This window comes from Brachyistius frenatus, unplaced genomic scaffold (genome assembly GCF_029030835.1).
Source record: "Brachyistius frenatus isolate BFR_SWC_R1_liver_20210118 unplaced genomic scaffold, ASM2903083v1 Contig_39, whole genome shotgun sequence".
Lineage (NCBI taxonomy): Eukaryota > Metazoa > Chordata > Actinopteri > Embiotocidae > Brachyistius > Brachyistius frenatus.
In genome coordinates this window covers 2902937-2926500 of record NW_027210638.1, presented here as the reverse complement: position 1 = coordinate 2926500, position 23564 = coordinate 2902937, and the positions used below count along the sequence as shown (strand labels likewise).

The following is a 23564-nucleotide window of genomic DNA, read 5'->3' as shown; positions in this document are numbered from 1 at the left end:
GTGTGTGTGTGTGTGTGTGTGTGTGTGTGTGTGTGTGTGTGTGTGTGTGTGTGTGTGTGTGTGTAGGTGATGTTGCTTTTACTCGAGAACATCACTGATCAACAAAACATTTTATAGGTATGTGCTTCACACACCATTAAAAAACAGGTACCGTTTTGAAAGTATGAACAATCCAAATAGTAAGAACAGATTAACAGTCCTGCTCTCCTTCCACCATTCCCACAGGCGAACCGGCTCAATGGATGAACAGAGTAAAGAATATGACCTGACTTTTTCCTCCAAACAGCAGATGTCGTATAAAAATAAAGTAACACAGTGGTTTATTTAAACTGTAAACACGACATCAATCCCATGCAATGAAGCTGAATAAGATTAGGATGCCTTAATTCTGCACTGTAGGCCTAATCATTTGAAAGTGTGCAGACTTAATCACCATTTAGACTGGGGGTTGGTTGTTTCATCATCAAAATGTTCAGCAAAAATGAATACAACATCTAACCTACTCCGCGAGTCAAGTGTGAGCTGAGAGATAATCACTGATATGGGACAGGAGAGAATGAAACTAATAAAAAGGCAGTGTATCAAAGTATCGCAGTTAAGCATTAGTCACGTGAGGGCAACTACGCCACAACTCTGGTGTTCTCTAAATGAATCCCCCTCGTCCCATGCTTGATTTATGGACCTGTAAAAACACACGTTGTTTTTAATCTACTGCTGCCTGAATCTGCCTCTCTAATGAAATGTGGATCTCTGTGTGTGTGTGTGTGTGTGTGTGTGTGTGTGTGTGTGTGTGTGTGTGTGTGTGTGTGTGTGTGTGTGTGTGTGTGTGTGTGTGTGTGTGTGTGTGTGTGTGTGTGTGTGTGTGTGTGTGTGTGTGTGTGCGCGCGTCTGGAAGGATGTGCACGTGCAAGTGTGTGTTTGATAATGATGTATGGGCTGAGGTCTGATTCTTTGAGCATGAATTTTCTCTCTGATAAATATGCATTCAGTTACACAGACTGATTAAGCTGTAAACCAGTGTTAACTCTGTGTCAAAGCACATACAGTACAAACCCACAGATATACATACTTACAAGTGCACACACACACACACACACACACACACACACACACACACACACACACACACACACACACACACACACACACACAACTTCCCAGAAAATAATGATAGCTATGCCTGGGGCAGGATTGTTTGGATGCCTGGAGCAGTTCACTGGTATCAATTCCATGAGACCTGACTGCAGAGGATATCCCATAAACCCAAGACAAGGCTCAGACACTCAGCAATACCAGCAAAAAACATTTTGCATTGGCAAAAAAGATCATTTGCAAAGTTTTGCACCAAAACGCTACAGAATATGTTGATTTTGGGAAAATAAAATAATAATTATTATTATTATTATATTCTACATGTATGCCAGGTAAATCAAAGGCAATTCAAGATTTCTAAGTGCTTATTGTTTTTTAAAAAGGTCACATCTTGTCTGAAAAAGCTTATTATCGTAGTGGTTTTGCTTTTAGGAAAAACAAAGCACTCATACAGGATTCAACAGTCTATTCTCATCATGTTCACAACAGCATCTTTTTTTCTTTCAGAGAGGGCACTTGACTGGAGAGAGCTTTGTGACTGTTATTCTTGATCTGTCTGACATTGAAATTTGTGACTTACGGGTCGGACTGGTCGGACATGGCAGCTGTTGACTTGTTGTGACGTACTTGTCCGTTCATTAGTGGACAATCCTTCTGTCCTTCACGACAAACACAAACTGACAAGAGGCTACACAGTCTCTCCCTCCCCCCCCCCTCTCTATCTCTCACATGTGAAACGCAATCAGACATGGACATACACGTGCATTCTCACAGACACATACTCATTAAGTTCCCATCTCATGTCTGAATATACTCTTGGTGGGTTATGAAAGATGACGAGAGACAGCATCAGACAATTTAAATCTCACAGAGACATCAAACACAGAATTACATCTAATTAGCCTATTGCATCTCCTCTGAACTTTATCATGGGATCTGAGAGCCTGTGCTAATTTCAAACTGTGCTAAAGATGCTAAAAGAGCTTGGGGTAATAGCGGATAAATGTTATAGCCAGTTGCCAGATGGTTTCTGCATTCAACATTACTATGTTTGGCAGACATCAACTAAGCCTCAGTCTATTTGGCTGCAGCTTATTACAACTGGCTCATCTTTTGATTTAAAACATTACCGTGTGTGCTGGACTTGTCTCTCTGTGGTCAGCACTTCTCAGACTTCAATAAAAACATTCTCTGCTGGCAGAGAGAAAAGGAGAGGGAGAAGGAGTGAAAGAGATCCAGGCAACCTCTCACCTCTCTCATCATAAGAAGCCCTCATCCCAGGGCTATGGGCCCTCCTTCAGAGGGAAAAGTGAAAGACAGAGGGATGAGAATCTGTCAGGTTCAAACAACAAAGAGGTGCTGCCTTACACATCCTTCCTCAACCTGTCCCCTTCAGTGGCAGTGACATCATTTAAATCATTTAAATCCTCCCCAACATGACCTATGGCAAGTGACCCATCATTCTAACGCTCACACCTCCTTGTGAGATGGCTGCTGAACTGCTTATTTAGCAGAAAATATCAACCGGCTAACTATGTGATTTATTCAAAATTATTCCTCCATGGTGCTCCTTCACACAGAGCATTTGCCCATAGTTCACTGTGGTCCAGGCAATTAGGAGCAGACCACACCTCTTCAGGAGACGGAGCACCTGGCTATAGCAGACAGACATAAGGAGGAGCAGAGCTGAGCGGCGCACAGCTTTTCACGACGGGCTGGAATAACTAAGCAGAGCAGTGAGAGAGAGTGAGGGAGTGAGGAATGCAAGCCAGGCACTTTAGGATTCATTTAGGTTCCCCATCTCCCTGGTCACTTTATTAGCAGTCTGGGAAGAGTGATGCATGTCCCAAAGCTATGCAAAATGCATAATCAAGCATTTAAATACAAACCATGTGGATGGGTGTGTGCAACATGCATCTGTGTGCACGGAAGTGCACGTGCATACATACTTAACTTGTGGAGTGTATTACGTAGATGCACGATCACACACGCGCACGCACACACGCGCGCACACGGACACACACACGCACAAAATGCTTACTATTGTAAAACTTCAAGGTATTCAAGTTGTACGCTTTTATACTAACAGTCTATACTATACAAAGCCTCCTTTAGTATTCCCACGAGCTGCATTGGAACCGTCACCAGTGTAATGTAAAGAAATGCTCAATGGTATATTACAGTAAATCCTATTGCAGCTCCTGAGCCCTGTGTGGTCGCTTGTTGAAGGAATGAGAGCTGGATAAATTTGAGGGAAAAGGGGTTTCCTCATCAAATTTACATATCGCAATTGCACCTTCATTCAATCCATCCTTTTTGCTCTCTTTAGTGCCAGGCTGAAGTAGAGAATAGTTGAGGACGTGGGACCTTTTTATTCCCACTTCACAGACACAATACAAGTAGAAAACAAACAAATAAGTAAATAAAGAGAGATGAGAAGGTCTCCCTGGAGGAGCAGACACATGCGACTAATATGTGGAGGAGGCAGACCGATTTGCTATCTGCCTTATCCTGGAAATAAGGGAGAACCAGCGCTCCCTCAGTGATTTAGAGGATGTACTGGAGAAGAGGACTGAGCAGGGGGAGGTGGGAGCGCAGGTGTAATGTTGCTATAGACTGGGAACGATCTGAAAAGAGGCTCTTGGGCTCCTTAAGTACAAGCTTTGACGTCACCAACAACAATCTCCACCGGATTTATGCGAGCTTCAACGCTGATATGTCAGCAAAACCACATGCAAAATAAAATTAGTTGAGGAGCAACGTGCAAGTGTGCTTTAATTAAAGCAACAGGGTAAATTTGGCTTTTGTTTTTATGTCAAAAGGAATGCATTTAAGCTTGGTGAGGATGTTCGCAAGATGATGACATTTAAGGTTTAAGGTAAATCACATGAAGAAAAAAAAAATGATGAGGAGAAAAAGATGTAATCCTGAAAGATGTAAGACCTAAAAATGATTAATTCTGATCTACCGGACACTCTGGAAACACAGGAGAGTGCTATAGACCTGCTCAGTGACCTGGGAAATGGGCTGCAATTTCCTTGATCATTTTGGGAGAGAAAAGAAGAGGAAAAAGTGGTTGGGAACCAAAAGGTGAGTGGAGAGGGAGTCTTTTGAGGCCTTTCTGGAAGATGAAAAAAATAAAAGAAAGTGGATGGTGCGAGGGAGGAGAGGGGAACAGTAACTAAAAGAGCAGCATCCTGAGGCCTTGGAGGGGCTGCCACCGACCAGGTCAGCATTTCCTATGTGTCACTTCCTGTTGGCCTCAACGAGAGGAGCGTGGCTGTAGCGTGGCATGGCGTGGTGGCCAGCGGGGCACAGGGCCTGTCAGACTGACATGGGAGGTTATGCACGGGGCAAAATGGACAAATGCAGGCATGCACACGCACGCGCACACGCGCGCACACACACACACACACACACACACACACACACACACACACACACACACACACACACACACACACACACACACACACACACACCACTTTCCCTCTCTAAACCAGTGTGATTCAGGTTAAAGGTAGACTGAGGGTGACAGAAAACGGTCTGAACGCATGCATGTAGCCAAATGAACACAGTCATTTCTTTTAGAAGAAATGTGAGACTCATCTCAAACTTTGCCACCTCATACCGCTGTATGTACCATGACGCATATGCGGGTGGCATTCTCTTATAAATCATAAACCACGAGCAGGGGAAAGCCGGTGAGAGTTGGCAAGATGGAGCATCTGGAAGGTATGGGAACAACTTTATGTACTGACATCTTCAAGGTTACATTGTCTTCTTTCCGTCTGTCTTTTAGAAACCTTTTCCATCTCTGCTTTGTAAAAATCCAGTCACTTCACCTGAAATAGCATGTGCTTGGAAAGGAACATTGTCTCATTGATCCTGATGTAACCTTATCCTACAGCACAGGAACCAGCTACAAGAGTAGATTATTTATATATATATATATATATATATATATATATATATATATATATTTTTTTTTTTTTTTTTTTTTTTTATATAGATCTAAAGATTTGATAAATGGTGAACAGAACAATAAAAGTTTGTGATAGAGGGCATGAGTGCATTCTGTGCCTAATTTTCATATTCATCCGAGGAGCTCACTGTCTGTCAGGCGGTCTGCCTGCCTGTATGAATGACCGCTACTTATCAGCTCTCTGTCTGCCTGTCTTGCTTTGCCTCTCTGGCCTGTGTTAATGTTGCTGTTTGACATTGCAAGCAGCAGGCTTTTTTCTCACAGCAGCCTCAGTGGACACTGAGCTTTAGCCTAATTGGTTCCAGAGCAGACCCTGACAGAACTCTCCTCAGCAGCACACAGCCATATTAATACCACACCACCACCACCACCACCATACACACACACACACACACACACACACACACACACACACACACACACACACACACACACACACACACACACACACACACACACACACACACAACAAAAACAAGCACAGCAATCAGTGACTAACTCGCTAATTAACGCCCTTACAAAGCATCTCATTAGCATGTGTTGTAGAAATGAGCATTTTTGCAAAAAGAAAAAAAAAAGGAAAGAAAGAAATTACAAAATAAGACCAAGGCATATGTTTGTGTGTGTGTGTGTGTGTGTGTGTGTGTGTGTGTGTGTGTGTGTGTGTGTGTGTGTGTGTGTGTGTGTGTGTGTGTGTGTGTGTGTGTGTGTGTGTGTGTGTGTGTGTGTGTGTGTGTGTGTGTGTGTGTGTGTGTGTATTCTACTCAGGGGCCAAGGGCCTTTGTTGGCCCACCAAGCAGTGGGCTACATCTCAGGGGAGTCCATTACAGCTCTCGAAGGGAGACATTGGACTCAAAGATAAGCATAATTTTAAAGGCGATCAGGAAAAATAAAGCTCTGGCACGCAGGCAACACTTTGGTTGTTAACCAGCTACTTAACCTACTGGTACCCTGAGTGGAATAAGAGATGGATAGGTAAGGGACTATGGTAAAATGACATGCAAGTTCAAGCGCAGGACAGAGGCCAAGAGCTGCAGAGCTTAGAGGTGTGCACTGTAAAGCTCCTCGAAAGAAATATGGCAATACAGTCAAGATAATTTAATTTATTAGTGCACATGAATCATGAAGTTTTTGTCTCTACAATGAATGTATCTTGCTTTTCGGACCACATCTGTGTTCCCATGCTTCACTATGTGCATTTTCCTCATTTCTGTCTTCCCATGTCCCTCTGCTCTCCCTCCATCTTTTCCAGTACCCATCTGCTGGATAATCCCCTGGTTTTACTGTGGCTTCGTCACAGCCTGTAAAAACAGCCCCCTTTCAACCCTATAAAGGCAACCAGCATCAGGCTTATTGTAAAACACAATCATAAGGTAAATGTTTATCCCCACTCCGCCACTCTAAAGTCCCCTAATGAGCCTGCTGGAGGGGTTTCTCCTCACAGCTCAGATAGACACAGAGAAAACAACATATTGTACTCCAATCAGGACTGCAGAGAAGATGCAGCTAAAGTCTCACCATGAAAACAGCAGTAAACTAATCACATGATAAAAAGACTGCAAAAACACAAAGAAAAAAAGAAAGGTCGAACTTCAATAAATAATTAGGTCAATGTGTAAAATATACAGTAGAAACAAATATTTCCAAATTAGTTAATAATAAGCAGAGGAACAGGACAGATTTTTCTCTTCCAGGAATCTTCTGTAAAGTGTATTGTTCTGTTACGGTAGCCGTTCCTGGCAGAACACAGCATGATTGGCTGGGAAGGATGAGCCCCCTGACCCTACGCTTCCTGGCTGTTCTGACCTTCCTATTATCCATCAGCGACCCCACTATTATACCCACTGTCAGTACACGGCGCTATGCTGAACCACACCGCCCTGCGCTGCGAGCGAGCCATCACTCTCACCTCTGAGCAGCAACACTGGCCCACACAGCCAGACACACACACACACACACACACACACACACACACACACACACACACACACACACACACACACACACACACACACACACACACACACACAGAGAGAGAGGGTTAGAGAGGGTTAGAGACAGAGAGAGTTCAGAGTAATAGTAAGCAGGTAGTTAGAGGTCAGGGGTCTTGTGCAATCGGGACTCAGTTCCACTCCTGGCAACCAGAGCGGAACTCTGAGAGGGACCTGGAAGTAGATATGATGACCTTTTGTACAGAGGACCCCAAAATATACCCTCTTATCAAAATGACCTTAACATAGGAGCATGGGAAGGTAAGCAGAGTCCATCCATCATCTTAAAGATTAATACTCCTCTCTATTCTTCTCCTGAATCTATTAATAATGTCGCCAGAGGGGAGAATTTGCAGCAAAGATTTATTCTGATATTGTGACTTTTATTCATTAGCCTATAATAGGGGGATTCCTTGAAAAGGAAATATAGAGTGATCTTAGGGAATGTTAATTCAGTACTCGTGCTGTATTTGAGCTCTATCAAGCTCTATTACCGTTTTAATTTGCTGACAATCTGCGCGTGCTACATGCCAATGTATTACAAATAGAGAGGGTTATCATTTACACCACAGAGGTCACAATCGTTTATTCTTAAGCAATTATTTCTATTTGTTAATTCATCAACATTTCACATGTTGGATAATTCTGTGGCAGGTGTGAAGCCTGCAAATCAATTTGACTGCAAAATCTGGTACTGGGATCGGAGCTTTTCCTCACTTATTTAGACAAAGCACTGGATTTCACACTGTGGAGCAGCACTGACAGCCCCAGGGGCGTACTTCAATTAGAGACTTTGGTGAGTTTAAACACTGCAGATCTACTCCCGCTCAAAGGCGTTTGTCTCCCTCTCTCTCCCCTCTTTTCCTCCCTCTCAGCGTCTCTCTTCATATCTGCTCTGAGCACTCACTCTCCTTCTTCTTCAAGTCCTGCTCTCTGTAATCAACCCAGTGCTAATGGCTTATTCTTTCTGCTCCAGCACCCACATTTCACTTGTTTATTTTCCCACACTCGTAAATCTGGGGACATGTCACAAGCGCAGCGATATTAGAGCAATAATCTCAGGTAATTATCAGATGCCCTCTCACTTTTTCTCCCTCCCCCTTCCTCCGTTTAACTCTCTCTCACTTGCTTTACAGAGAGACACTCACACACAAGTTTCCTCTCCGTTCCTGTCAAGTGTGCAGGCAGTTTGTAAGAACATAAACATGTATACCTCAACCTTTACTGTCATTGAGAAAAAGGTCTCTTTTTCAGGGGAGACCTGGAAATGTCAATTATAGAGAAATCTTTATTTCATGTCACAAACATGTGTGTTACTATGACATAAATTGTTACACATTTGCAAATCATACTGAAACAATTGGTATTTATATGGCCCCAAATCACAAATTTGCTTTCTACCTAGCCTCTAGTATTTCCTCTGTTCTTAGACTCCAGTTTATACAAGAAAAAAAAAAACATACTAGAAGAAAAAAGAGGGAAGGAATGCCTCTTCTATGTTGGACAGACATATCGGTTCATATCGACCATAAATATTTGGACAGTTCTAGATTTTTTTTTTTTCTTTGGGCTCGGTGCTTCGGCAATTACTTTTCAGCCCCTAAACCTTGGGCAATAAGTGTTAAAAAGGCTGTATTAAATATCAAATTTAATGCAGCCAGTAACCAGTATTTTATTCCAAACTGAATGTGCAAAAGCACGGAGCCTGAAGAACTAACTGTCCAAATACTTACAGTCTGGATGGCACTTTCCAACTTTGCCAGCCTGTCTATGGCTCTCAGCCCCGAGCTCATTTATAAAAAAAAAAATAACATTTGAACAAGGGTAAATACTGTTTTTGTCTGGGACTATTTTCTGTCATGGATAAAACACATTTGTTATGCTAGTGAGTACTTATGGCAACAAGATGGTGTGATGTGTTTTTAAGCTGCTGTATCATGCTTTGAGCTACACACACAGTCCTTTTTGTAGCATCAGCTCATTGTCGGTTTTGGTGTTTTAATGGATTTGTTGTCAATATGAAAAATATAAAATAACATTGCTGCGCTTCTTTGAGCTTTTTAGGTTACAGAAAAAAATCAGGGATCACTTCAACTGTCACTTACCCACTCCTGCTGTATGAGGCTGGCTGCCTTGGTGGCCCGGGACAGGTTTCGACATGCCAGGATCACATGGGTACCGTGAAGAGCAAAAGACCTGGCTGTCTCAAAGCCTGAGACAGGAGGACAGAGACAGACAGACAGACAGAGAGGGAGACATGAAGAGAGGGATTAAAAAAAAAAAAAAAGAATGAAAGCGAGCAATACTTAGATTAGTTTTTTCTGAAGATAACTTTGATTCTCAGGGGTTGAATGTAACGGGGTGGGGGGGTTGGTGGTGGGGGCATGCAAGTCAAAATCCCCATCAATTTTCCATATAATTCCTTTCATTGAGTAACCCAGTGGTCTAGTAGAGGGAGTTAATCATTTCTCTCTGAAGTGATGAAACTGATTGAATTATTGTGGTTTAAGACTTCTTCGTCTCGTCTTAGATAAAGTTTTGGATCTGACTGCCGGCTCTACGAAGGTATTGCTGCTCGTGCTGGGTTAGAGGAAGGGAGGTCGGTTGTTAATTATGTTAATAATTACACAGTGATGGCAGTAATTATGAAAACATGGGTCATAATAGGAGTAGTCAAATGATCAATCGAACAGACATGACATTCAAACTGAACCTTAGTGTGGTTTTTCAGCACATCAAAGGGCCTCTGATAAGGACATTTCTCCCATGAAACGAGGTCCACAGATATGCACAGAATTTATCAGTCCAAGACTACTTCATGGCTCCATCCAAATCATGAAGTCACGATAAAACTGACAAAAACTGAAGATAGAGGGAGAGAAGTTCATTTCTAAATTACAAGTCTAAATGGGTCATTTCCTCCCGTAGGTTGAATTAATTTATGAGATTAACTTTTTTCCTTCACCGTATTTTTATTTCCTCTGACATTTACCATCCCTCAAAGTGTCCTGGAAAAGTTCAACAGCACAGAGTCATATATTTTTTTTATTCCAACCTCTAAATACAAACCACTATACCGTAAACACACATAGAGAGGGAGTGTCCTGATTGACAAATTGACAGGCTCAATAATTGATTGTGGCAAAAAGGATCTGAGAGGCCGAGTGTATAAGAGGGTGGATTAATATGGGCTGTAATTAGATTATATGTCTTAATCTGATTTTCATTAAGAGCAAAACTGGGGGGCCTAATTGTGAGGCGAGCGTTAAGGACTAATATCTATTAAAACTCAAAATTGGAGTAGGATTGGAATCCCTTTCTGACAAGTGAAGCATGGAATGAAATTATATGACACCTTATTAGGTGTAATGGAGGGGACTGTGGCTGTGAGCGGAGATCATTCCACTCACAGCAAATGGAAATGGAAATAAAAACAACATGACAGAAAAAAAAAAAAAAAAAGCAGTATGACTCCCGGGACAAAAATGCACTTTAAATTTTCAGGTGTAGCAGCAGGCTTTAGGAAAGACATGTTATAAAACCTTCTCAGGGCAATGCAAAATACCTGCATGTGGGGCATTTTCAGTGATTTAATCTAAACACTAATATAATGATAAAATTCTTAAAAATATATCTGCCATTAAGGGTATAGCATATCCAAAATTTGTATAGCAATTCTCTGAACATGGCCTTATTTTAATGCATTTCTTTCAGCCTTTATAAATTGCACAAGGCTACTGGCTTGTGGTAAACAACAACACCTCACACTCACTTGTTGTGTGTACAAACCATGAAAGTGAAATTAATCGGCACCAGTGTTTTCCATAATGGAGAACAAATTAGAATATGGCAGCAACAACAGCAGCAGCACTGAAGCCATGTATTTGCAATGACAAATAACAAGGGCTTGACATTAATTGTGAAATAACGAGAGTGGCGTTGCTGTAACAGAGACTCCCCGCCCTCTCACCCATGTTACCGGTAGAGAGGGCCGCACTGAAATTAGTTCTTGGTCAGGTGTACAACAAAGGGAGCTTGTTTCAGCATCGTATGTTGATACTGGAACATGACAAGAGGTCAGACAGGGGATTCTTTTGCTCTGGTGGATCGACAGACGCCATAAGCTGTTTTACAACACACAGAAGGCCTGCTTAGCTGCAACGCTCGTCCAGGTTCTTTCGTCTAATAAGACAATAACATGGCAAACACAGTATTATAAGAGGAAGAGTCTGTACATGATCAGAACATTTTTAAAAATCTGGAGGATGAAGAGGATGATCCTTTGATTTAATCTGAAGCTTCACAATGTTGCAAAAAATACAGTAGATGGCTTAGCTATTGTTGAAAATGTGTTTTACTGTAATGTATAAAATGCATAAAAAATGTGTAAAATGTCCATTAAGCAGTGAATGCTCTTCATGGTACATTAGGAACCTGGCCCTACTGATATTCCCCAATAATGAGTGTGATTTAGTGATTTCACGCTTTGTTTGTCCTCCCTGGCCCGCCGCCCCTCTCTGGATCCCCCTCGTACACAGGTGTATTGGCTCAATGTAATGAGATCATTACCAGCCTCGTCAGTAAACGTGTTTATTTGGCAAACGGAGCCGCCTGCTCCTTCTCTCCTCTTGATCTGCATCCAAAGAGGCATTTAACTAAAATAAGCTCCGCAGTACAATTGGGCAAACAGAAGTCAATTCAGATCATCACAAGACCTGCGGGTAAACATGTTGAGTTCCCACAATCCCCTCCTCGCCAGAGCCGAATTTGTGTTCAAAAGAACACACCAGCAGGCCACATATCAACTCGCCTCATTGAATTATAAGGCCTTTTTTTAACTGTAATGTGCAACATAAAAATATGTTGTGCGTTCTATTTCAGAGGCAATGACTAAATGTGATAAATATGTGACTTTTAATTACACTTTTTAATTGTGTTTATCTCTGTCTAGTTTATCTTATCAGTTTGATTTATTCATAAAATTCTTGGGCCTTTGACTTGGTAAAGTGTTTATAAATTAGTAGATATATAAACAACTGCAACCCCCTACAATTCTGCCACTGCACTGTCACACCCTAAATTATTTACCTTATGAACCTCTCTCTTCCTCTCATACCTTTAAATCTGTGTTCTGTTTACTACATAATGCACATTATTTGATGGAAGTTAATTGATTTGAGTGTCAGAATTTTTTTGTCTGAGCACTGAATTTATGCCTTCAAAATTCCGTGGGACATCAAAACAAATTTGCATCAATAACTTGTACACTCCTTCCAGCTAACAAAGATGTTTTGGGGTATTTTATGCTTTTGATATGAAGTTAACAGTGGAGAGACAATGACAAATGAGGGGAAAGTAAGATGGGGAATGATGACTAACCATTTGTGCTCTAGCTAAAATATCTGTTTTCTGCTTACTACAGCGTGTCCCCTTTACTGTATGCAGAAAGCAGTGAATAAGTGAACGATGGAGTGATTCTGGATAGAGCCTCCAACTCCTGTCCGGTGGTGAGTGCACCTGTTCCTGCGGTTGCTGCTGTGTATTTCTTGCCCAAGAAGTGAAGAACCGCACAACTCTTCTCCCACTCTTTCTGACTTTTAAGATCCCCTCTAATTCCCCTCCATTAGTCCAAGAGGAGGGAGATGTCACCCCAAAAGTGGAATGTATGGTTAGTAATTACAGCCCAAGGTTGAGCTGTTCCAGGCGAGAGCACTGGAGTGGTTCTATTACCCCTCCCTGTCCCCTTCTACCTCCTTCCTACCTCCTACCCCCACTTTCACCATCCACGCAGCCTTATCTAGTACCCACCCACCCCCTTCTCTCTCTGACCCTCTGAGTCAACCTCCAACTCCCTACACAATCTCTCATCATGGCCTCACACCACACTGGACACCCCTGGTCCTCCAGCAGCCTCACAGAGCGAGAGCGGACAGTAAAGTTGATAAACACATACCACACCAAATCAAACACATGCACAAGGATAAACTGAAACCCCAGAGGCCTCCTCGTGCACACATATCTGCTGAGCATTGGGGCTATTTTCATCACTGTCATCAAAAATCCCCCCTCATGTAACTTCCATCCCCTCATCATCTGCAGACTGTAAACTCGATAGGTCTATAAACTACTTGACTACACACAATAACCCAATACCCCATTCATTTTATTTTACTTACAGCCTTTAAGTACATATATGTATTCCATCCTCTCTCTCTAACCACTTCACTTGTATTATATTAGAGCTGTAATCATTATTGAACCCTTCTAGCCTCCAGCATAATACTCTTTGCATGTTACACCAGTTTGAGTCTGCATTGCAAATTTCATCCAAGGTTAATAAAGTTGAATAATTTGACTAACCAACCATAACTGGTTCTCATTACGTAGCCAATAAACACATTCATCAGTGAGGACATGAAATGCCCGATGAAAAAAAAAAAAAAAACTCTCCTTCGATTTCCTCTGTGGTTCAGTAGTTGACATGGAAGAGACGGAGCAGGACACAGGGCGGCCGCTCCCCCAGCGGACACGCACACAAAAACACTATCAGACTTCTGAATATAAACACAGACGCACTCTGGATGTCATCTAAACCACACGCAGCTACTCAGAGATGCTCAGCGACACACACACTGAGACACAGACACCACATGCCATCCTCACCAGGAACATCTTTTTATCCATCTAATTCCTCCTACTATGAATAATGCATTTCCCTCCTTACTGAGGCTCGGGTTTAACGCATCGCTGCGCGGGTCTTTAAGGGGGTCCTTATTCATAAACAGTAGTGCAGTAAATACCAGAGCTTTGCAGCCAATTTAATGGCAGTTATGCTTAACAAATCTGCCTCAATCTAATGATCAGCCACAAAGCTAGGCTATGGGTTTAATCTGCACACAGAGGCTCCCGCAGCTCTGCGACTCACTGAATATGCTTAGGGATCTCTCCATCCAGAGAGAGGAGAGCACCGGCCTGACACTTAATCCTCACAACACAACACCGGGATCAACACAAATATAGAACAATGTTAGTCTTTCATGAATAAGAATAACGTTCAAAGTCCTAAAACACTGGTGAGACGACGCATAGAGATACTACGACATTACGAAGGGCTCCTCTACAAATCCTTGCTATTCCCTATCCGCACGAGCCTTTTCTGCTTCTTATTTCAACATTGACCCTGCACCTTAACAACAATACCACGTGGAATTTAGTGCATGCATTTAGACATAGTAGAGTAGAGGTTTACAACTGAAAGGCGGTGCTCTATAACGAGACACTATACCGAGGGGTCTAGGAAGTTCAGATAAAATTCAGAAACATAAAAGAGATTGTGAGAACCCAGAAACTCTAAAAAAGTCAGTTGAAATACACACACAGGCCTACAATATTTTGTGAGCACTTTTCTAGAAATAGTGAAAGAATGGTTATCATCAAAAATACAGTGGCCTATCTTTCTTTCATGCATCCGACATGCTGAACTGGGAGTAAAAAATAGCACACGGACGACAGTTGTGCCTGCCTGGATATTATATTTGAGTGAGACAGGGGGTCAATATGTTATTCCTGACCACTATTAAACATATGTTATGTTGACAACATGGCACCTGGGAGACTGACGATGCTCCCCAGGTAGTGGGACACATAAATGTACATACAAACAGCTCCCAGAAGAGCTGTCACAGGACAAATATGACTGCATGTGCTAAGAGAGCACAATATAAATAGTTTTCCCTCAACAGAAAATGTATTTTAGGAAAGGGCCTCTGCTAAACACAATTTTTTTTTTTTTGCACATGAAGGCACTGTAGGTGTAAAACAAATACACAAAAAATATGTGATTTTAATTTTAGAAAATAATGTTGTGCACTTATTCTGTATGAGGCAAATATTTTGTCTATGAACCCAGTGGGGGCTAGATATATCATGACAATGGCCCTTTAAGGACAATTGTTCCACAGACCCCTGGCCAGTAAATAACCTGAGTGTTAGTTGATAGGGGGGAATTAGAGCCAGAGCAGGAGTGCGTAATGGGGATGGATAGGAGGCTCGGGCCTGGGTCAAAGCCGCTTAGGAATCAATGCAGAGGTACAGGTGTACAACCACAGGTCTACAGAGCAAGAGTAAGAAAACCTTTAAAAAGAAGGAGGAGAGAGGGAGTGAGGGACGAGTATGGGGAAAACAAACTACGATCATTCATTTCCATTATCACAATTAAAAATCACCATTCAGGTTGGTACTGGTTTTTAATTTACAAAAGAAAGCAGAGAGAGGAAGACTAATGCTGTAAACTGAGCGCAGTGATCACACTGGCAAGACAAACTACATTACTGTCTCGCCTCCCAGCACTACTGCAGTGGAGCTTCAAGGCTGGTCACAAAACCAGAGACTATGACATTTCATGCATTAATAAATTCATATATGTGCTTTTCATGTGCGTGTGCGTTAAGGACTAAATTAAAGAGCTCAAATGTACATTTTCTAATTAAATAATATCCCACCATTACTAATAAAAATGTCACATTTCCTTGTGAAGGAAATAAGCACTGAAGAAAATGGAAATAGCCCTGACACTTGGATTAAAACACTATTGATGCCATTAAAATGCTAAGTGGGTCCAACCAATTGGCATAACCACATTTCACTACAGGAATGTCAAAGGAGCACACGAGAAGTAGCAATTACTATTAGAATACTGTTAATTATGGCTGCTGCATATTTAATATGTGGTAGAGTAAAACAAAGGTTATGTTAATAAGGGTTTTATTAAGTATTCCCACACTATAAAAATGTCTGTGTGTTGTAGCTACTTGATACAGTCTTTTGAGAAAAGCTGCTTTTTTTTCCAGATGAACACATTTTTATTTACTAAATGCATCACAACAAATGTTAAATGTGGATTATCTTTTTCTTTACATAGTTTTTTTTTTTAATTAAAGCCGAAATAGGCAAGTGTGAAGCAGTTAATATCATCACATTTTAAAACCTCATCGGCAGCTACATCATGGACCTGCTGTGCCCTCTTGTGGTGGAAACTATTTGCAACTGTCTCAATTCTCCCCGTATACTGTAATTATTGCTCACGACCTGTAATCAAAAGGCCAACTGATTTGGTCATATTTAAGAAAGCTCAGTAATCCAGCAATTTCTTATACTGTTTCACACTATACAGTATTTTGGGGTGTTGACAGTGCTTTCACTTCTTCTCAAAAACTCTTCAAGAAAATAATTGAGTTCTTGTGACTGTATGTCAGTTCTGCTTCTTGTTTTATTGCAGACAGACCTCCCCTATATTTGATCCACATTTTGAGTCATTGTCCCACCAGAATATTAGTCCTTTTTTTTTCCCACTAATTAGAGGCAGAGGGAAGTGCTGTAGTTGTTCCAGTGCAAACCCCTGAGAAGGTGACACATCTCCACAGCTAGTTTGAATTAACTTTGAATGTGGGGTTTATGCACTTTTAACCTCTCGTGCAACCATCTCTACACAGGTTTTTCTTCTGCGGCCACAAGTTTTATTTATCTGTAACACTTCTATATTTTGGTATTTGACTCATGCAACACTTTATGATTTGTTTAGGTTATTATTGTCACTGTACTGGAGGCCTGTCCAGGGTGTACCCCGCCTTTGCTCAAAGTCAGCTGGGATAGGCTCCAGCCCCCCATGACTGTTCAAGACAAAGCAAGTACAGATAATGGATGGAGTCATTTTTGTCACTCTTCTTTAATTCTGTTTTTACCCAAAGCTTTTGATATTGTCATTATTTGTATGTTGGGTACAGAATTTCATTGTCAGTGATTATTATTTGATGTATTTGGCTTATTTCCCACTGCCCATATTGACTTAATCAAAGTAAATACAGTCAAAACAATTCAACTGAGAAAAACTGACATTACTTCAGTCAATGTCTACCTTTTGTTATTAAAACACTAAAAACCTAAAACACTTCACACTGTATAAGGAGCATATATTTGGTACAATTTGAACTGTTTATAGTGTGGCAACAAAAATTTGAAAATGTGAAAAATAATTGAATTACATAGTTACATTGCTGCATCAATAATCATATCATTCAGATTTGTATTCATTTTAAAGACTATATATTTTTTAAATGACAGAGGAATATCAAGGTCAGAAAGGCATTTTCACAAGCTTCTTTGTTCAGTGAAGGTCCCCAGGCTGCTGTAAATCTATGTATTACAGTGCTGCCTCTCATAATACACACACAGCAATTACACTGCTGTGACGTTCAGTGGGACAAAGAATTTGAATATAAAGACAATTAACGATTTTATGTTTATTTGATTTTCCTCACGCTGTCATTATCTATCTCGAACAAAGAAGCAAGTCTGAATAAATGGCCAACACTCGTGCTAATTCAAACTAAAGGAAAGAGGAAGTACATTTGTTTCCAGACCATTATATAGTGAGCCTTGCATTTGCTGGGTACAAATGGACACCATTCATTACAGTTAACAATGACATCCAATTCAGCCCTGCTAATGAACTTCAATACAGTCATGTTTGGTATTAAGGAGTGATTTGTTGAGTCTAAGTGTATCATTTTGAGGGCTAATGTTGATGAATGCCTGGTGTAGGGATGGGGACATGCAGGGAGTAGAGACAGTCTTGTCAAGCAGACTTCTAATATAGTGTAATACCATATCACCACCTAGTGGTGTCATCACAGAAACACACATCACTTCATACCGATGATTTCCAACATAAGAGAACATTAATCGAACTGAGAAAACAGATAAAGATGCCATGAAACTCACCAATGCCCGAGTTGCCTCCAGTAATGAGGACAACTCTGTCGGAGAGATCACGACCCTGCAGAATCTCTAGAGCAGCAGTGTTTCCATCATACCGTTTTGGCTTCACAACCACATCCTCCACTGTAAATGCCTGGCGTGGGTCAAAATAGGTTGTCCGCTTGTTAATGTGACTGAAAACATTAGGACACAAGAATTAAAACATAATCTTAAGACCTCACAGTTTTATATATCTCACTAAGCCAAATTAATCTACTTACTCAACATAAATTGCCTGCCCTTTTTCATCCGTTTCTTGCTCCCAACCATATGGCAAATCTGCAGAGAAAAGACAGGCATTATTTTCTATAACAGTCACAAAACATGGGAATAAAATTATTTTTTTTGCAAAAGGGAAAGTCTATGCTGCCGGCAATCGGCTCGCCCGGGCCCCCGGCCCGGCCTGCTGCCCGGTCTGCAATGCACCCGACGCTTGTCCCTGTGGGTGGTGGGTCCACAGGGTAGCTGCACCATGATGTTTCTTCGGGCTGAAGAAACAACCCATGGGTGAAGGTGCAGCCACCAGACGCTCACCGGCGAGCTCCCCTCCCAGGTCTGACTCCGGGAGGGTACCCCGGTTTCCCTGATCCGAGCGAGGTGGCTGAACTCCGTGTGCTGCTGTTGATCGAGGGACTTTTGAACCGCTCTTAGTCTTGGCTCTCCCCTGAGACCAGTTTGCCTTGAGAGACCCTACCAGGGTCACTAAGCCACTCAAACCCCTCCGCCACGTTAAGGTGGCGATTCTCGGGGGGGTCGGGAACAGTACCATTGGACTGGCAGATCAGGGTGGTGATTCCCAATTTCAAAAAAGGGGACCGGAGAGTGTACTCCAACTATCGGGGTATCACACTACTCAGCCTCCCGGGAAAAGCTTATGCCAGGGTGCTGGAAAGGAGGCTCCGACCGTTTGTCGAACCTCAGATTCAAGAGGAGCAGTGCGGATTCTGTCCCGGTCGTGGAACAGTGGACCAGCTCTTTACCCTCGCAAGACTACTGGAGGGGTCCTGGGAGTTTGCCCATCGAGTCTACATGTGCTCTGTGGACTTGGAGAAGGCTTTCGACCAGGTCCCTCGGGGGTATTTGGGGGGGTGCTGGGGGAGGACGTGGTGCCGGAGCCATTGCAACGGGCCATCCGGTCTCTATACAACTGCAGTAGGAACTGTGTTCGTATTCTCGGCAATAAGTCAGACTCGTTCCTGGTGGGTGTTGGCCTCCGCCAGGGCTGTCCTTTGTCACCTGTTTGTGACCTTTATGGACAGGATATCTAGAAACAGCCGGGGGAAGGAGAACGTCAGGTTTGGGGGTCTCAAAATCGCCTCTCTGCTGTTTGCAGATGATGTGGTCCTGTTGGCCTCTTCAGACTTCCAGCATTCACTGAGGCGGTTTGCAGCCGAGTGTGAAGCGGCGGGGATGAGGGTTAACACCTCCAAATCTGATGCCATGCTGCTCTGCCGGAAACCAGTGGATTGCTCCCTCCAGGTGGGGACAGAGTGACTGCCTCAAGCAAAGGAGTTTAAGTATCTCGGGGTCTTGATCACGAGTGAGGGGAGGATGGAGCGGGAGATCGACAGGCGGATCGGTGCGGCTGCAGCAGTAAAACAGGCGCTGCACCCGACTGTGTTGGTGAAGAGGGAAGGCGAAGCTTTCCATTTGCCGCTCAGTCTACGTTCCGACCCTCACCGATGGTCACGAGCTCCAGTAGGCCTCCCACTAGAGGTTTTCAAGACACGCCCAACTGGCAGGAGACGCCAGGGAAGACCCAGAACACGCAGGAGGGATTATATCTCCCAGTTGGCCTGGGAACGCCTCGGGATCAACATGCTTGGCCTGCTGCCACCGCGACCCGATCCCGGATAAGCAGAAGAAAATGGATGGATGGATGGCACAAGTGAAAGTTTGACACTGAAAACCTCATTCATATCGCACTTTCCCAAAAAAAAGATACTATACACAAGAAGCAAGGCATTTAACAAGGCAACTGTCCAGTCCTGTGGTTGTAAAGATATGGCTGAAACACCATTAGCGAGCATACGAAGCCATTTTTATATATGCTAATATATGATGAGAAGAAAGAGGATGACGCACAACTCCATCCAACACTGAGCTTTCTGCCCTATTATAATAACTTTAAGTGATTGGTTAGCAACGTCATGTAAATGTGGTCCAATTGATATGATTGATTTTAAGATGATCGTTCTGGCCCGAGTTAGATAAACGAGAAACAATCTTTGCTTCGCATGAGAGTGACCCTCGAGCAGATATATTTAAAATATATTTAAAACACAGAAAAACAAGTGAATTAGGCAAACCTCCGGCACAACGTTTCTTCTTTCCTGTCTTGGGGTGTTCCCACTGTGTCTTCATCTCATCATGGCTGTTGGAACAAAAAGACAGATGAAGACTGGAGAAATCAAAATGGCTTTTGTCTTTACTTTCTTTCATTTATGTCATTAATGTATGTATCTGTGATACAACTATGTGATGTTAATGTGTCAAATTTAGCCAAAAGGCTCATTTTCATCTGCTGTTCCTCAGTTGGTTGATATCATGCAATAAAAGAAACAAACAAGCAAAAAAAAAAAAAAAAAAACATTATAGTAATAAAGAGCATAAAAGAATAGAAAGGCTAGACCTGTGATGGAAGAAGTATTAGGATCATTTACTTAAGTAAAGTACTGAAACAGTAATGTAAAAATACTCTATTACAAGTAAAAGTCCCACATGAAAAATCCTATTTAAGTACAAGTGCATAAGTATTCAGAGCAAAATGTAGTAAAAATTTAAAGTCCTGGTTTGGTCCCTCTGACATATCATTATATATGACATCATCAGATTAACAATGATTACTGGAATAGGAAAATAGGAAAAAAAAAAAAGTAGGTTCTGATCCACAAATCTCTTTTAAATTTTGTTACTTATTCTATAATCATTGATTTTTAGATATTGAGAGATATTGGATCATTTGAACATTTATTGAAATGAATGTGAGTAGTCCCGAGGGAAAATCACTGTTTGGTGGAGTCGTTAACAACTCAGAAATCTGAAACGTGAACCCGACTAAACACTGGTTTTGCAAGACGTCAGAAGACGTTAATCTTTAACTGTGTTGTATTTTAAAGCTCGTTATGTTATCTATTGTGTCAAATCCTCATCCGAGAAGTAACTAAAGCTGTCAGACCAATGTAGAGTAGAATGTACAATTTGAAAATGTACATTTGTACCCATTGAAATGCAGTAGAGTCTATAAAGTATAAAGAACCATCAAATGGAATTACTCGGGTACAGTGGTACATCAAAATTGTACTTAAGTGCAAAACTTGACTAAACGCAATTAGTTTCTTTCTACCACACATAAACATATCCATAAAAGACAGCAAGTAAGAGTGTGCAAACCCAACCACAATTAGATATTATGTACGTCTAAGGCAAGCAAACAGATTTGAATATGATGTGATTCAAACGACAGACGATGATGTAAAGAGAAATACTAATTATATACCATGTTTATTTTACATTCAAAGATTGCGAAGTTGCGCCTCTCATGTCACAAACTCTGGAGCTGCTGCACAATGCAATCACACTATAACAGTGTCAGCCACAGACTATAGCAGCGATGTGACCCTTTGGTAGTGAACTCACATGCATGCTGGTTGACAGTTAACGCTAGCAGTGGGACTCCACTTACTTTGCATAGTAGACCCAACCATCTTTCGTAGATCTCTCCTCCCATCCAGGTGGTAACTCATCTTCGCTGTCTGTATCGTCCATGCCTGCGTATTTTAGAGCTGCCATAACGCAACTTTTCTCACGTGAACGTCGCGGCTACAAACACAAACCTAGCGAGAATGATCTGCTCTGAGGAATGAATGCAGCCGTCAAAGCAACAACAACAACAAAAAACACGAACACAGCATTCACCGGCACTTCCGCAACAACACGGTGACGATTTCACGAATTGCATTTTGGGAAATGGAGAGGGGGAGGGGGGGGGGGACTTGCGTCGGTTGGGTTGTTATTCTAGCAAAAGCCAGCATCCTTTTAGAGTAGATGTTAAATTGAAAGAGTCCGAGTTGGCAAAGATATCTGGGGTAATGTTAGGTTTGGGGAAACACGTAATTTAGGCTTTAAGCTTTAAGCTTGTTTTACCAGTTATTGCCTATTTTAATAGAAATGTAGGCTACAGGACATCAAGAGACCCAAAGGCAGTCTGAACAGAAGGAGCCATTCACCCTTACGGGACAAGTCCCATCAGGACACTCCACCACCCACTCAACACCCAAGGATAATGAATGATAAGCAAGCAAAAGCCAGCCAACAGGGCCCATGCTGCCTCTAAACGCTCGTGCTACCGAATTAAAAAAAAATAAAAAATAAACATAAGAATTAACTGCAGCATTTCTAAATTGATACCCTTCTTGGGGCTGTGTTCAGTGTTTATTTGCCACACTTGCGAGTTTGACGACTGCCTGTGTGACCTCCCCTGCACAGCTGCTTGTTCCCCATCTGCTCACTAGTTCTTATGTATGCAAAAACAGCAGTGTTCCCTTGTTCCTGCTCCTTTACCTGCCTGATCACCATATTGTTCACCCTTCGCAGGTGTCCTGCCTGTCTGCTGAGTCCATGTTTCTACATCGCTGCACAAATTCCACTGTGCAACAAAACTTTAGCTATTTTTGTCTCACCAACTTAAGGCAGGCAGACTTAATTTTTTTTTACACTGAATTCAAATCTAGTCTCCAAGTGTAAGATTTTTCCCTGGCCTGTATTGGCCTCAGGAACAACTAGAGGCACTCCACTTTCCTTGTTACCACTTACATTGCCGTGTGAGTGAAATGGAACAACAACAAAAAAAAAGCAAAAATTATCATTCAGAGAAAAAACAAATTTGGATTGAGCGTGCAAAAATACATTACAAAACAGGTATTGTTTTGCATGGGACAACATATTTTGTGGGCACAGGGCACTTGTGATAATGAATGAATAAAGATCATTTCAAATTGATAAAAAAAAAATGTAGCCTATAAATAGCACAATGTTCAGTTCAGTTCTTCTATTCTGTATTCAGCTTTGTAACGATGCATTTTCCAGCTAAAACAAGAGGGCTATAATATTAATAACAACGGATATACTAGTACCTCAAGTTTGCACTGATGTAGCCTACAGTATGCTCCCTAAGTAAATGTAGCCTACTTAGTTACAGTCCCCCACTGAATATAGCTAACCTATTATAGAATAGACAGAAGGTAGGTAGGTAGGTAGGTAGGTATTTACTTTATTAATCCCCGAGGGGAAATTTTTTTTGCTACAGCAGCATACAGAAGCAATAAGATAATAATAGAAATAATAGAATAAAATAGAATAGAATAATAGAAAAGCAATAAAATAGCAGTAAATAGCAGTAAAAAATATAAATATAAAATGCACAGTATATACAGTACATTATATATCTATATATATTATATACAAACAAACCAAGAAACACAGTCAATGAAGAACAGGGCTTTAATAAAAAATAAAAAATTAAAAAACGAGGATAAATCTCTCTCCGAGTCGCCTGGAACTGATTCAACCGGTGTCCTAATCTGTGTGCGCGACCTAAAACAAAGAAAAACACAAATCAAGCAATATCATGACATTTCCTCTCCTCTACGACTTGGAAGGAAAACCTCGCTGTGCTCTGA

The 23564-nt window shown here is 41.7% G+C and overlaps 1 protein-coding gene across 1 annotated transcript in view; it reads right to left on the bottom strand.

Moving 5' to 3' along the window:
- wwox (WW domain containing oxidoreductase) overlaps positions 1–21821 on the bottom strand; it is a 134749-nt gene extending 112928 nt beyond the window's left edge. The window contains exons 1-5 of the mRNA XM_069702061.1: positions 21569–21821; positions 20193–20257; positions 18105–18162; positions 17848–18017; positions 9174–9280 (exon numbers count right to left, since the gene is read on the bottom strand). Coding sequence (XP_069558162.1) covers positions 9174–9280; positions 17848–18017; positions 18105–18162; positions 20193–20257; positions 21569–21675 — 507 coding nt within the window. The 5' untranslated portion in view covers positions 21676–21821. The remainder of the gene's footprint in view (positions 1–9173; positions 9281–17847; positions 18018–18104; positions 18163–20192; positions 20258–21568) is intronic.
- Positions 21822–23564: the final 1743 nt, after the last annotated feature.